The sequence below is a fragment of the Mus musculus genome, chromosome 3 (genome assembly GCF_000001635.26).
Source record: "Mus musculus strain C57BL/6J chromosome 3, GRCm38.p6 C57BL/6J".
NCBI lineage: Eukaryota > Metazoa > Chordata > Mammalia > Rodentia > Muridae > Mus > Mus musculus.
Window position 1 is genome coordinate 76,612,283 of NC_000069.6, and position 15,228 is coordinate 76,627,510.

The 15,228-nt window shown below is 34.3% G+C and overlaps 1 protein-coding gene across 6 annotated transcripts in view; it reads left to right on the forward strand.

Moving 5' to 3' along the window:
- The window catches only part of Fstl5 (follistatin-like 5), a 635,736-nt gene that overhangs the window by 538,008 nt on the left and 82,500 nt on the right, over positions 1 to 15,228 (forward strand). For 4 of the 6 annotated variants that reach the window (XM_017319517.1, NM_178673.4, NM_001253719.1 and 1 more), the window contains exon 11: positions 8,198 to 8,224. The exons of the other annotated variants lie outside the window; for them this stretch is intronic. In XM_017319517.1, coding sequence (XP_017175006.1) covers positions 8,198 to 8,224 — 27 coding nt within the window. The remainder of the gene's footprint in view (positions 1 to 8,197; positions 8,225 to 15,228) is intronic. 6 annotated transcript variants of the gene reach the window in all.

Consider the following 15,228-nt stretch of genomic DNA (forward strand, 5'->3'; position numbering starts at 1 on the left):
TATAAGGGTGCTCCCGAACCCACCCACACTCTTCCTCCCAGCTGCTCCAGCATCCTCCTACACTGGGGCATCAAACCTTCACAGGACCAGGGGCCTCCCCACCCACTGATGTCAGAAAAGGGCATCCTGTGCTACATATGTACCTGAAGCCATGGATCCCTCCCTGTACACTCCTTGGTTGGTAGTCTAGTCTCTGGGAGCATTGGGTGGTCTGAGCAGCCAATGTTGCTCATTTTTATCACCTTCTGATGTCGAGAATAGATAAAGCAGCTGGCTTCAGTCTCTTTTAAGTTCGGATGCTGAAATTATGGAAGCATGGATGGCAAAGTGGAGAGATGCAGGAAGGACTACAGAAGAACCAGGCAGGGTATTCCTTTGATTATTTTTCAATATTTGTTCTCTAGGGAAACATTTTGAAGTAGTCATCCAAGAATAGAAGCATTAATATTTCAAGGGGTACAATAGAGAGATACTATAACCCTCTAAATTGTTTAAATTTGTGGGGCAGCACTATATTCTTTTTACTCAGTCTTAGATACCAATATTTACTATGCTTAGAAAGTCACCTCTAAAATCCATGTGCAATTTGATTATTAATGTATGCACATTAATCAAAACCTGGCCTTGAACATTTTGTGTTAAAATCTCCATGACTGACCTTGACTTGGGCTAGTTTTCCCTGCAGTTCTTCAAGGAGGTTTTATATAGGCAAACTCAATAATAGTTTATGGAGTTCTACGGCAGGTGTTGTTCTTTCTAATATTAGCTTGAAAATGACCAAGTATATTTTGGCTCTGCTGAAGTTCATGTTTCTCTGATATTCTGTATATTCATCGTCCAAAGACAAAACCCTTACCTCTGTCTTTTGAGTGTTCAGAATGCAGGTGTGCCCTGTTTAGAAAATCCACGTATTTATTGTTTTATAAATGAAGCCAAAGATTTTGCACAATTTCTGTAAGTCCCCTGCTCAGGCACTTATACTTTATTGCAAAAATCCTCAAGTTCCTTGATATTTCAGTCACAAGCAAAGCATCTTTGTCTTGAAAGATGTTTCTGTGTACATGGTTTGGTTTAAAAACATGTATACTTCTATACAGATGCAAATGTGTTTTATGTATAGGTGTTCATAGACAAGGGTGTGTGCTAAGCACTGTTTTAAGCACTTTAAAATTTTGTCTTATTTGATGCTCACAAAGCCAATTCTAGCTCATTTGTATCTCTCACAGTGCACACAGTACATTTTCTTCAAAAATATGGTAGGAAGAAGTTCTTCAAGTTTACTTTGAAATCAGCTTTTTGTTTTATAGGACAAACTTTTTTTTTTTCATAGAAGCATGGCTCACTCAATGTGATACCAAATGTACTTTAGTTAATTTCTTGTATCTCTTAGTGAGTCCAGAAGCCACATGCATACTCCAGAGACTGTCCTGTTCATGTTCTCTTGACCTTATATCCCTTTACTATTTCCTGTTGTATAACTGTAATGTTATGCCAATTTTACTCAACTATAAATTGTGTTTCCCAAAATGGTGAAACATCAGTCTATTTAATTCATGTGTTTTGAAATTACAATTTGTTCCTTTGGGTACAAAATATCTAATGAGCTCTTTTTATCTAAAAAATCATTTTAAAGATGTCCATTTCCTTAAATAATATATATTATTTTGACTCTATCTTTTTGTATAACTATATTTGTACATAAAGTTATATTATTAACTGTATTAAACATATGTTGACATTCATATAAGTAGCATAGAGCTTAAAATACATGTTCAGCAATAAGAAGTGTTATAAATAATAATGTTGTCTTACAAAATTGTATAGTATATGCAACAGTTTTAGAGAAACATACAATGACCTAATTAGCATATGTACTAATTAATATTTAACTGTTCTTCTGCTACTTTAATAGTTTTATCTCTTTGTTTATAAGAAGCAGATATGGCCATAATGTTAGATTGCAATACACTCTTCTCTAATCCTCCAGTTTTGATATATTTTTAACAGTTTAGTCATCTTGAGTTTTTCTATGATATGTCTTTATATATCTTTATAGTCACTATCTTCTAAAACAGCTGTTATATGCATGTGCTGAATATGTTTTCTAAGCATCTTATATTACTTTTCTGATTACATTATCACCATGGTATATTTTTTCTTTTTTATATTGGATATTTTCTTTATTTCCATTTCAAAAGTTATACCATTCCCATTTTTGCCTGCACAAATACCCTATCCCATCCCTCCTCCTCTTCCTGCATCTATGAGGGTGCTACCCCACCTACCCACCCACTGCCACCTCACTGCCATGGCATTTGCCTACACTGGGACATCGAGCCTTCACAGGACCAAGATCCTCTCCTGCCATTGATGCCTGCCAAGGCCATCCTCTGCTACATATGGAGCTGGAGCCACAGATCACTCCATGTTGTTGGTTTAGTTCCTGGGAACTCTTGGAACTATGTTGGTTGAGATAGTTGTTCTTCCTATGGGGTTGCAAACCCCTTCAGCTCTTTCAGTCCTTTCTCTAACTCCTCAATGGGATCCAGGGCTCAGTCAAATGGTTAGCTGCGAGCATGTGCCTCTGTATTTGTCAGATTCTGGCAGAGCCTCTCAGGAGACAGTTATGCTATATCAGGCTCCTGTCAGCAAGCACATCTTGGTATTTGCAATTGTGTCTGGATTTGGTAACTGTATATAGGATGGATCACCAGGTAAAGCAGTCTTTGGATGGCCTTTCTTTCAATCTCTGCTCCACTCTTTGCTTTGTATTCCCTCCTGTGAATATTTTGTTCCCCCTTCTAAGAAAAACTGAAGCATCCACATTTTGTTCTTCCTTCTTCTAGAGCTTCATGTGGTCTGTGAAATGTATCTTAGGTATTCTGAGATTTGGGGCTAATATCCACTTATCAATGAGTGCATATCATATGTGTTTTTTACTGATTGGGTTACCTCACTCAGGATGATATTTTCTAGTTCCATCCATTTACCTAATAAATTCATGAAGTCATTGTTTTTAATACCTGAGGATACTCAGTTGTGTAAATGTACCACATTTTCTGTTTCCATTCCTCTGTTCTAAGGTATATAAAAACAAAGGATGTAATCTTGGCTCCTGGCACATGATGGCAGGGTACATAGTCAGGTTACAAGCCAACATTTTTCCCAATGTACCTACAGTCATTCACAAATACATATTTATTAATGTTACCACTTACTGAGTACCATTAAGCAATAATAATAATAATAATAATAATAAGTTGAGGATGAACCATGAAAGCTCATCCAGAGTTCCTGACAGTGATGAAATCAGAATGTCTGTGTCTAGGAAAAGGTTGGGTGCTAGCATTCTGGATTTGTGGCTGTGGATTTGTGGTATTTCTGAATACCGCTCAAAAGGTATTCTTAAAGTTTGTTTTCTTTATACTTAATATATGTGAGGTCCAAGATGACTTGCTGACCACTGGATCACCAACTCTTTTATCTTGCTATGCCCAAGCTTGGAGTCACTTGTGCCACAGAAGTAGGGAAAGTCTAGGCTTTGTAGTTCTGGCATAGAAGAATGATTTTAGTGCCCTTCTATCAGGGCATTATGACTTTTTCCTGATAGCTTCAGACAATTCTTCCCAGAGGAAGATTTCTGCCAGAGTAGGAGAATACTTGAGTGGCCCTGAGGTGAGGGACAGTGAGAAATTGTTACTACTTAACATCATCCAGCATCAAGGTGTCAAACATAGCTGTGAGCCAGTTCAGAAGTTGACTTCCCAGCTCATTTCAGTTCTCTAGCTGATAGTTGCTTATGGAAGGATGTTATCTAGGACACACCCACTCCTGTTGATGCCATTTAATGCTTTAATGGGCTGCTGGCTTGGACCTACTCATTCACATTGATGTCAAATAATTCATCGAGAGGCTTCTGGTAAGGTTCTGTCAATCCATATATATGTCACACTACATTTTTTTTTTCAAACCAATTAGACATTTTTTGAAATACCATGATATAGCCTCTGTATTTTATATGTTTACTTGGAGGTAGTGCTATTTATTTATTTTTGTTTTGTTTTCAATCCTTGTACCTATATAGCCACAGATTTCACTTCATCTGGGATTCATTTGTATGGAATTAATTGTCGGCAGTAGTCTTACTGTGTCTGAATAAACTTTTTCTTACTTTAAAACTTCTGGGAAGTCTATACTGACATCATGTAGTGGTCAGGATGGATTCTTCCCCAGTATCTTGAGAGCCTTGATTCTTATTTAGTATTTTGAGAACCTACATTATTTGAGAACGACAATCAGTGACTCACACCCTCTCATGGGTACCTCTCTTAGATTGCATAAACTTATTTTCCAGGGTACAGGTTCTATCCACACTACCATCTGCTGTGCAATCTTAAGGTGTCTGTCCTCTACTCTCCATTTACTGAGAGTTCCTTGTTGCCATTACAACCAGTCTGCAACACAGTGATTGGATTATCTCACCTCATCACTTTCAATCCGTGTCTCCCATTTCCTGGCTGGATTATGATTATCCTCCAGAAGACATACCAGCCACTGCAGCTTAGTCAGTGATAAGACACAGGTTTGGACTCTAACAACTGGGAATTTCTTTCATTCAGAATAAAAAGACAATTAGTTTCCTTTAAATGTATCTTTTAATCAGGTAATTAATATGGAAGGCAATGAACTTGACATATCTAATATAATTTCTAGCCTAAAAATAGGTTTTAAAAATACTTCATTTCATCTCCCATATGTACATTCAAAGAAGTTTCATGCCCTATAATGCTAACCGTATATATTTTTAGATACATTAAAGTTTTATCTTAAGCGTGTCTCTTTACATTTGCTTGGTAATGTAAACGTTAAAGTCATTTTCTTAAATCTAACAGAAAAGCAGACAATAAGACATTTAGCTTAAATGTTATGCTCACAAAAATGCACTTCATCAAAAGAAAAAAAAGTCTTTTAGCCATAAAAAGCTGTAAGCTTTCAGAGAAGGAGAAAGGCAAGGAACAGAAGTCCTTAGATGAAACCCAGACAGTTTAAATAGGCAGAGACAAAGCAAACAGCTGCTGTGTACTCAGATACAACATTATGTCAATTAACTTTCTTGCTATTGTTGCTTTTAGAATATTCTTACTCTGCAAATGTACTTCCTTATAGAGCATAGAAATATGAGAACCATCACTTTAAAGAGAATCTCAGTTTCTTAATATACAAAGTGAGGGAAATCAGTTAAAAAAATAAAATAAAATGCCAAAGCCTGGCATCTATCCTATTGATCTGCATTTTCAATAGAACTTATTTATTATCTTTGGATGTAATCTTGTATTCAAGTTGTTTAGTAACCAAATATTGAACTGTGATGCATATATATATATATATATATATATATATACATATATATATATATATTTAAAATTATTTCCAAGGCATTAAAACTATTAACTTTTATGTCATATTATGGAGTAAGTTAAGTCTTTAATAAGATTATATGAATACAAGTTATTTAGTATAAAATATTTCTATACAGGGCAGCTTTAGGTAACATACAAGAACTACTTTATAAGGAAATGAATGCAATTATTCATTTAAATAAATCTGCTAGTTGAAGAACTCTGGTGGAAGATTCAGTAAGACATATCTTTGGGTGACATTTTCTCATAATATGTGCAAAGATATTTTCAGAGGCCTAATTTTACAACGTATTAATGTACTATAGTTTATATTTAAGTATTTTAATTTAGTAAGGTTTGTTCATACTTGATCGCACAAAGAAGCACATCAGGAATCATCTTCCTGAACCAACTCTATGAGCGATTTAACCTACAGTCACAGTGCCGCTGAGAACATGCAGGGAATCTCTTGGCAGAAACAGTTCCTAGAGAAGAGCATACCTACCAGTTATCCAACAATGAATGGTCATCTCTGAATTGTCATACATACAAGTAACATTATATAGACTGTTCATATATTGTACTAATTATTATACATATTATATATTGTATTTATATAGATTGAGCAGGTTATATTTGCTTGTATATGCATATAAATCTGTATGCAAGTAACAATAATTAATGAAAAAGAGGTCATGATTTTTCCCTTTTTTATTGAATATTTTATGTATTTACATTTCAAAATTTATCCCCTTTCTCGGGTGCCCCTCTGGAACCCCTGTATCCAATCCCTCCTCCCCTGCTTCTATGAGGGTGCCTCCCCTCCCACTCACCCCCTCCAACCTCACTGCGCTGGCATTCCTCTACACTGTGGAATTAAGACTTCATAGGACAAGGGAGGCCACAAATTTGAAAATGAGCAAGAACACAATTATAAAAGTATTTAAACTGAGAAAAGGAAATAGGAAAGTAGTGTAATTATAACCTAAAAATAAAAATTTCAAAAACTATAAAAATACCCACAACACATGGAGGAATAGGTATTAATGGAATTAGCTAATTAAAAGGACAAACATCATAGCAATCATACAATCACCTTACCTATGCAATGCACATATCTTTATGACTGACAGAAGTTTGTGGAGTCCTATCATATTGTGCTATCCTCTTATTCCATAAATATATTTAGTTTTATAACTGATGACAAATTAAATACCTTTTAAATGTTAGAAAATTATATATTCAGAAATTTTGCAAAATGGGATATTTGAAGGCTAGCTAAATATGCCAATGCAAAGAAAGAAGTATGGTGTAAATTTTTATTTCCATATTATACACTTATGAATGGATCAAAAATACTTGTCTACTTATGTATATTTCATACAAACATTGAAAAAACCTATGGCAATGTGTGAAAGGGAGATATCATGGTTATTTGATGAGAATCATTAGAGTGAAATTGATCTTTTATACACATCATGGTAACCAATCATAAGGTGTGGGTACTAAGTGGTGACAGTGCTCTGCACTTCACTGCTATGTGCACTTTTAAATTATGTAACATCTGAACATTATATTAAATATATAAAATCTTCAGAATCCAAGTCCTGGAAGCAAGCATATATTGAATAAGTGTAGCATTCCACATTTTGTATATCAGGAAATCATCAATATACTCTAGTGTTCATGGGGGAACAAAATTTTTTAGTGTATTCTAGTTCTTACAGAAGAAAAATATGAATTTTTCATCATTTACTTTCTATCTTCCTACATTACTTCCCTGTGTGACAAACTTTATGTGTACTTTTATTGAATGCTTATGATAACATAACTCCCATTTCTCACAGAATGTATTTCTTGGTCAAACAGGCTAGCTCGTACCTGTAATAACAGCATAGAAGTATCCAAGGCAGGAAGGCTACTGAGGATTTGAGCCCAGCCTGGTCTACCCGATCAATTTCAAGTCAGCCAGGGCTACAGTGTGAGACCCTGGTTCAATCAATCAAACAAACAAATCCTGAAAAAGTGTATAATTTTGGCTTTAAACATGTGCTACTTTGATTAAAGAAAAATGAAACTGTCAAAGCACTCAGATAATAATTATATGTGGCAGTAATTTCTGTTATTTAACCCTTTATTTAATTTATATTGTTTAGTCACAAAAGTTATAAAGGCTGAATTTGTAATTATAGAAGTGAACATCATTTTCCATTATTTCTCTACTAATATTTTAAATGTTTATTGCTTTAGTCTCTATTTAGTATTTAATAACCCTATTATTCATAAATATTCAGTGTGACCAGAAATTAGCAAAATATTTTCACGTATAATGTCATTTTGCCTGGTTTAAAATAATGAATGCATGTGTTAATTAAAAATAACTACAAACTGTGTTGAGAACCCACTATTTTCCATTCATGTATTGGATGTATGTTAATGATTATCAGACCTTGGGACATAGTTTTTTGTTTACTTTAAACTGTTAACCAATTCAATGGTTTTAACTATCAATGATTCCTCTAAATGTGGTCCTAAAAAACTAACTTAAGTGTTCTAGCTTTAAGTGAAATAAATGTGTCCTTAGGCCATTCCAAAGTCTTTGTTTCAAAATGTAGACTGTTTCAAACCTTATCTCCTGCTGCGCTATGGAAGCCCTGTAGGCACCAGGCATCACTTACACATGTTTTTCTCCTTTACCCCCTAGAATTTTAACCTTATTAATAGTTATTCATATCACAAATAAACTAATTTTAACTGGCTTGCTTTTCTTTTCTCTTTCTTTTTTTGACATGCTGCAGTAGCTAACATATTATGGAGAGAAGAAGGTACTAAATTCAATTGATTTTTATATTGTTGTGGCTTTTTTTTTCCTTGACTTTTATTATATTTGCAGACGATAATTCATTTCAATATTGGGATTATTTTCACTTTGATTCAATATTTTATTTGATTGTTCTGAAGTTTTTTTTTTTCATATAAGCCTAGTACTATTAAACAATGTATTAATTACATGGGATAGAAGAGTCGCTCAGTGGTTAAAGGCCCCTAACACCAAACTCAATGACCTGAATTTGTTCCCTGGGGCCCATGTGGTTGAATGAAAGCAGGAACTTCTGTAGAGAGGCCTTTTGGCCTCCTTCAGTATGCTGTGATACCTATCCACCCCCCAATAAACACACCTAAAGTAAATGTCAAACATAGTACTTATTATTTCATGTCACTTAGACTCATTAATAATAGTCAGACTCTTCCATTATAGAAGTTTTAAAAGTTTAAAAGTAGGTCAAGACCATGCAATCAATCACAATTACCGTACCTTCCATAGAAAAACTTGGCTTAGTTTAAATAAGAACAATTACCTAACTGTCTCATGAAATTACAATATTATTTTATATAGAATGAGTTACTAAGTTGAAGGATAATTTAAATGCAGTTTCATTCCAGAGCACAGGTCTACCACTTGGTATAACTCTTCATATTTATTTCTGAGATAAGTATAACTTTTAGTAATATTCATAGGGCTGTCTTTTGCTTTTTAACAGTAGTCTGAACTGAATAAATGGTATACAATAAAACTTAGGACCACAATTTTTACTGTACTCTTCATTTAGTCACAAAAATTGTGGACGGTAGCTTTCTCACTTCTGTTGCCAATGGAAACGGCTCAGTAGTTTAAAGCACTGACTGCTCTTCCGAAGGTCCTGAGTTCAAATCCCAGCAACCACATGGTGGCTCACAACCATCCGTGATGAGATCTGACTCCCTCATCTGGGGTGTCTGAAGACAGCTACAGTGTTTATAAATAATCATCTTCAAAGAAAAACAGTAAAAGAAAAGAATGAGAAAGCATTCTGACTTTTCCCTTAGTCTCTTGAGCACTTCTTTGTGATCTTCTTTATTAATGGATTTTTTGAAGCACTTCCCTGACAGTGTGCCCCTTTTATTTTATCAGCTTGAATATTTCACCTTTGAGTGTGCATAGCTCAATTATGCTGAAATCAGCACTGACATGTTTTTAATGTTCATTTATACCATATTTCTTCTCCAAAGCAAATAAACATTGATCTGGACATTAAAAATTTTATTTCAACTCATCACTGTGATGGAGAGCAGCATATCTGCAGAACTCCTGACCATCAACCACAGATCTGGGTCTAGGCGTTGACTATAGGGGGAAAGTAAATGAACTGTGCGCTCTCTACTGAGCCAGCCACTGCTCATGGCATTTCACACACGCTGGACTCTCCCTCTTCAAATCTGATATGCAAGTCAAGCTATAGTGCATGAAAAAAAATCCAGGTTTTAACTATTATGTGTCACCATTATTAATTTTTAATAATCAATGCATAATTATAATGTAATATTAATATTAAAATTATTCACTGGATTATTTGAGCCAATAAAAGGCAACTCTAATATAAATCATTCTAGAAAAAGCACTACTAGTGAGGTAATCTATTCTTGTATGCTACTACTTCCTGGAAAAGTCTTGACATCATCACTTCTAGAAATGTTTACATTAAAAATAAAAGAATAAGGATGTCATCTTTTTCCGTTATTCTTGGGACTGAACCCCAGGACCTTATATGTAAGAATGTCTTACTTTAGGTAAGCATAATATAAAAGCATTATTTTCATATACTATTATGACTGTTTTCAGTTCTAGCTACAAAATCATGACACAATCAAGGGTAACTTAATATGACAAAAGTATACAAACAAATATTCTAGCCAATATTGAGAGCTTTGGATATATTACCTCTATGTATATGAAAATGCATATTTATAGCTACTGAATATAGATAGTATTAATAAAATATTTCATAAATATTTAAATGCAGTAAGACACCTTAGATTACTAAATCATCATATAATTGTAAGTTGTTATGGACAATTTTTTATGAAATATAAGGTCATTTGACAGTTTAATCTAGAAAAATTATCCCTAAAAGATCCCTGATTCTATTAACTTCAATATGCACCCAACATCCAGAAATGACTTAAATCATATAGAAAGAAAATTCATCACATATATGTTGTTTATAATCAATAGCAGAGTTAACAGAGTACAAAATCACTCTGTCAGTGTTCTATCTCCAGATGCTAGATACAAATACACTGCAGCCACATGTCCTCGAATGCATTAATATTGTATTAAATGTTCAAAATAGATTAGAAATACTTTCTGCTTATAAGAGTGCATGTAATTCTTCCTATGTCTTTTATAACTTCTGTAGAGAAGGAAAAGAGAGTACAGAGGAACTAGGACATCGCAAACTACTTTCTAGAATCCTGTTTGATTTGGGAAAGACATGACACATGTGCTTGTCTCCATCAACACAGAGAAATGGAATTGAAACACAAAGGCTATAGGAGCTAGCTAGCATGGCAGAAGCTTTCATGAAATTCTAGTGGGTTTGTAATATGCTGCAGCACTGGACACACATTAAAGTACAGTGTAATTAAAAACTATATGATTAATTAACCTTTAACCCAAGAATCAAGACTACTTCACCTTTATAGCAATATGTATCATTTATATATACTGTATCTAATATGCATTTACACATTAGTACTTGAATAATATATAAGTTAACTTGTTTGAGTTACGCATGAGGCATCGGACATCATTACATTTGAGCAGTTACTTGATATGCACAAAGACTATTTTGAGTTCTACAATTCAAAAGAGAAAGGAAGATAAATGCTATCTAAAGAACATATCATTGCCTTACAGAAGCTTTCCAGTTTCACGAGGTCCCATTTATCAATTCCTGACCCTAGAGCATGGGCCATTGGAGTTCTATTTAGGAAAATTCTGCCTGTGCCAATGAGTTCAAGCCTCTTTCCTACTTGCTCTTCTATTAGATTCAATATATCTTGTTTTATGCTGAGGTCCTTGATTCACTTGGACTAGAGTTTTGTGCAAGGTGAAAAATATAGGTCTATTTTCATTTTTCTATATACAGACAGCCAGTAAGACCAGCACCAGAGGACGCTTTTTTTTTTTTTTCCATTGTATATTTTTGGCTTCTTTGTCAAAGATCAAATGTCCATAAGTGTGGCTTTATTTCTGGGTCTTCAGTTCTATTCCACTGATCAACATGTCTGTCTCTGTACCAATACCATGCAGTTTTTAATCACCTTTACTCTGTAGTAAATCCTGCGGTCAGGGATGGTTATTCCCCTAGTCATTCTTTTATTGGTAAGAGTTGTTTTCACTATTCTGGGTTTTTTGCCTTTTCAAATGAATTTGAGAATTGCTCTTTCCATGTCTTTGAAGAATCATGTTAGAATTTTGATGGAGATTGCATTGAATCTGTAGATAGTCTTTGGTAGGATAGCCATTTTTACTATGTTAATTCTGCCAATCTATGAGAATGGGAAATCCCTCCATTTTCTGACATCTTTGATTTCTTTCTTGAGAGACTTGAAGTTATTGTCACGCAGGTCTTTCACTTGTTTGGTTAGAGTTACCCCAAGATATATTATATTATTTGTAGCTATTCTGAAGGAATAATTTATTTCTCACCCTGTTTATCATTTGTATAAAGGAAGGCTACTGATTTATTTGAGTTAATTTTATATCTGGCCACTTTGCTGCCGTTGTTTATCAGCTGGAGAGGTTCTCTGGTAGAATTTTTGAGGTCTCTTATGTATACTATCATCATATCATCTGCAAATAGTGATACCTTTATTTCTTCTTTGCCAATTTGTATCCCTTGATCTCTTTTTGTTGTCTTATTGTTCTTGCTAGCACTTCATGTACTATATTGAATAGATAAGGGGAGAGAGGGCATCCTTGTCTTGTCCCAGATTTTAGTGAGGTTGCTTCAAGCATGTCTCCATTTAATTTGACATTGGCTGTTGGTTTGCTGTAAATTGCTTTTATTATGTTTATGTATAGCCTTAGATTCCTGATATCTCTTAATACTTTTAACATGAAGGAGTGTTGTATTATGTCAACTGCTTTTTCTGCTTCTCAGGAGATGATCATGTGATTTTTTTTCTTTGAGTTTGTTTATATAGTGGATTACATGAGTGGATTTTTGTATATTGAACCAACCTTGCATTTCTAGGATGAAGTTTACTTGATCATGGTCATTGATGCTTTTGATGTGTTCTTGGATTTGGTTTGCAAGAATTTTATTGAGTATTTTTGCATCGGTATTTATAAGCGAGATTGGATGAAGTTCTCTTTTTTGTTTGGGTCCTTGTATGGTTTAGGTATCAAGGTAATCAGTATTTTAAAATGTTTTCAAAATTAATGAGCAGACTTAAACTATATTAAATTTTCAAATATTTTTATGATGGGTTGAATAGTAGGTATCAGTTTACTTAAATATTTATGAATCGAGGTGGTATAATTCAGATGATATCATGTGCTACAGTATTCAAGAGCAGTACACTGCTTGTGTAGAATAATGAGAATGGCATTTCATTCTACTGTGAACACAGACAGAAATCTCCTGGTGTACTCTCAAGTAACAGACTATTTAAAAAAAATTCTTCAAGAAAATCAAAACTTAAATTTAAGTGGGATCATGAATTCTTGGGGAAATGATATAAAACTGGATATAATAGGGAAACGAGAAGTTTAGCACAGAATGAGGGACCAAATTAGGTTCAAGAAAAAAAATGAATATAATGATGAGTTGACTTCTCACCCATGTTGCCCATCATATCCTAGACAGATAGCATCATGAAATTCTCAACTGTTCTTTAAATATTACTGGGTGCCAATCATTCTGCTAAATCTGTGCCCCTATATCTCATTTGATACTAATAGCTGTGTGATACAGTTATGACCTTTAAATTCAATATGGGCAATTGTCATACAATTATCATTCTTTGCCAAAATTTCATAATGATTGCATACATCCAAAAGGATTATTTTTCTACTGGAAAATTAGAAATGAACAAAACAGAGTAAACCACTATAGATAATATTTATTTTTCATCTGTGACCATCCTGAGGTATATTTATGATTTATAAAATTACTGGTGTGAATTCATATTTAAAGGTAAAAAGCAGACTTGTTGGCTTACATGTGATTTGGGTAAATTGGTGTTTTAAAGGACAGTTCACATCAGAAATTGAACAGTCCAGTAACTCAGAGTGGGATTCCACTGAGTATGCTGTGCAAAAGTCAGAGTTTAAAAAACAATAATGAGAGAATCGAGAGTCAAGGGATGGAAATAGTTCAAGAAAATTAGGAGATCTGGATGGTAACTAGTTGTCAGTTCCAAATGAATTTCAATTACTGATGAGAGTTGTCAGGAGTAACTCAAAGGAAATGGTTACCCATTCACAACCGAGAGAAGCATTTTAAAAAATACCAAGTGCAGAGGTGCCTGCACAGCTCAGATAGGCACCACAGCATGATTCGGTTATGCTTGATTATAAATTTCAAAAGCAATATGCAGGATCCGACAGTAATAAATTGATACTTATTAAAGTATAGCATGTATCAATCTAGATAATATTTACATGTAGGCTTTACTGATACAAATAAATTTTTGGTATAAATAGCAATCTACTTTTCAAGCCTTATTATATGTATATGGAATTTATATTCTGCTATGCACAGCTATACATATACCAAAAAGCTGACAAGTAGTGCATTATTTATTATGATATTTTTTTGTGACAAATGTGACTGCTATGGAAGTCTTGTCATTTCTTTAATGTTTAGTAATATCTTCTCTTAATGCCACATTCTGGGGAACTATAACTAACAGATCATTGTTGAAATAATCTAGAATCATTTTCATCCAAATGAGCCATTACATGAAGTTCATGTATAATCCTATGCCTATGTATAAAAACCAAAAATCAGAATTAATCTTTGAATTATATTTCCATCCTGCTAATGAAAATAGAAAAATACAATTCTGCCTGTCTACAACTCATGACTTTTCTATTTAGTAATGGCTGATTTAAAACATAAAATATGACTTATGTTCCATAGATAAATTCTTGTATTAATTAGGAAATTATTTTGTCCCTCCATCAATGCAAAACTAGACACTTGACTGATAATTAACCAAATTGACTCAGAGTCAATGTTTCTTGTTAAAAGTTAGATGAATTACTCTAGACTTTATAGATGAATTGAGAACTTAAAAAAACAAACAAATAATATTTTGCCTTTCAATTTATCAAGAATTCAGTATCAGCCCTCATCTTTCAAAGAACATGTGAAATATAATTTAATACATTGAATACATTCATTGAATAAATTAGGTTTTTAAATTGATTATTTTATTTGTTTATATTACCCCCCTCCCAGTTTCCCCATTACAATCCTCCTATCCCATTCTCCATCTCTCCAGCTCCAATGAAGGTGCTCCCCCACCCATTTCCCCAACCCACCCAGTGCCATAGCATTCCCCTATGCTGGGGCTTCTACCCTCCACATTGATGACAGATAAGGCCATCCTTTGCTACATATGTAGCTGGAGACATAGGCCCTTCCATGTGTTCTCTTTGGTTGGTGGTTTAGTGCCTGGGAACTCTTGGCAGGGTGTATGTCTGGTAAGTTGATATTGTTGTTCTTCCTATGGGGTTGCAAAGCCCTTCTGCTCCTTCAGTTCTTCCCCCTGACTCTTCTTTTGGAGTCCCCAGCATTGCACCTGTATTTATTAGGTTTTGGGAGAGCCTTTCAGGGGACAGTTATACCAGGCTCCAGTTAGCAAGTACTTCTTCACATCAGCATTAGTGTCTGGGTTTGGTATCTGCAGATGGGATGGATCCCTAGGGGGCACAGTCTCTAAAAGCATACAATATAATTGAAAAAAGAGTCTGGCTGCCCTGTGTTAGAAAAGG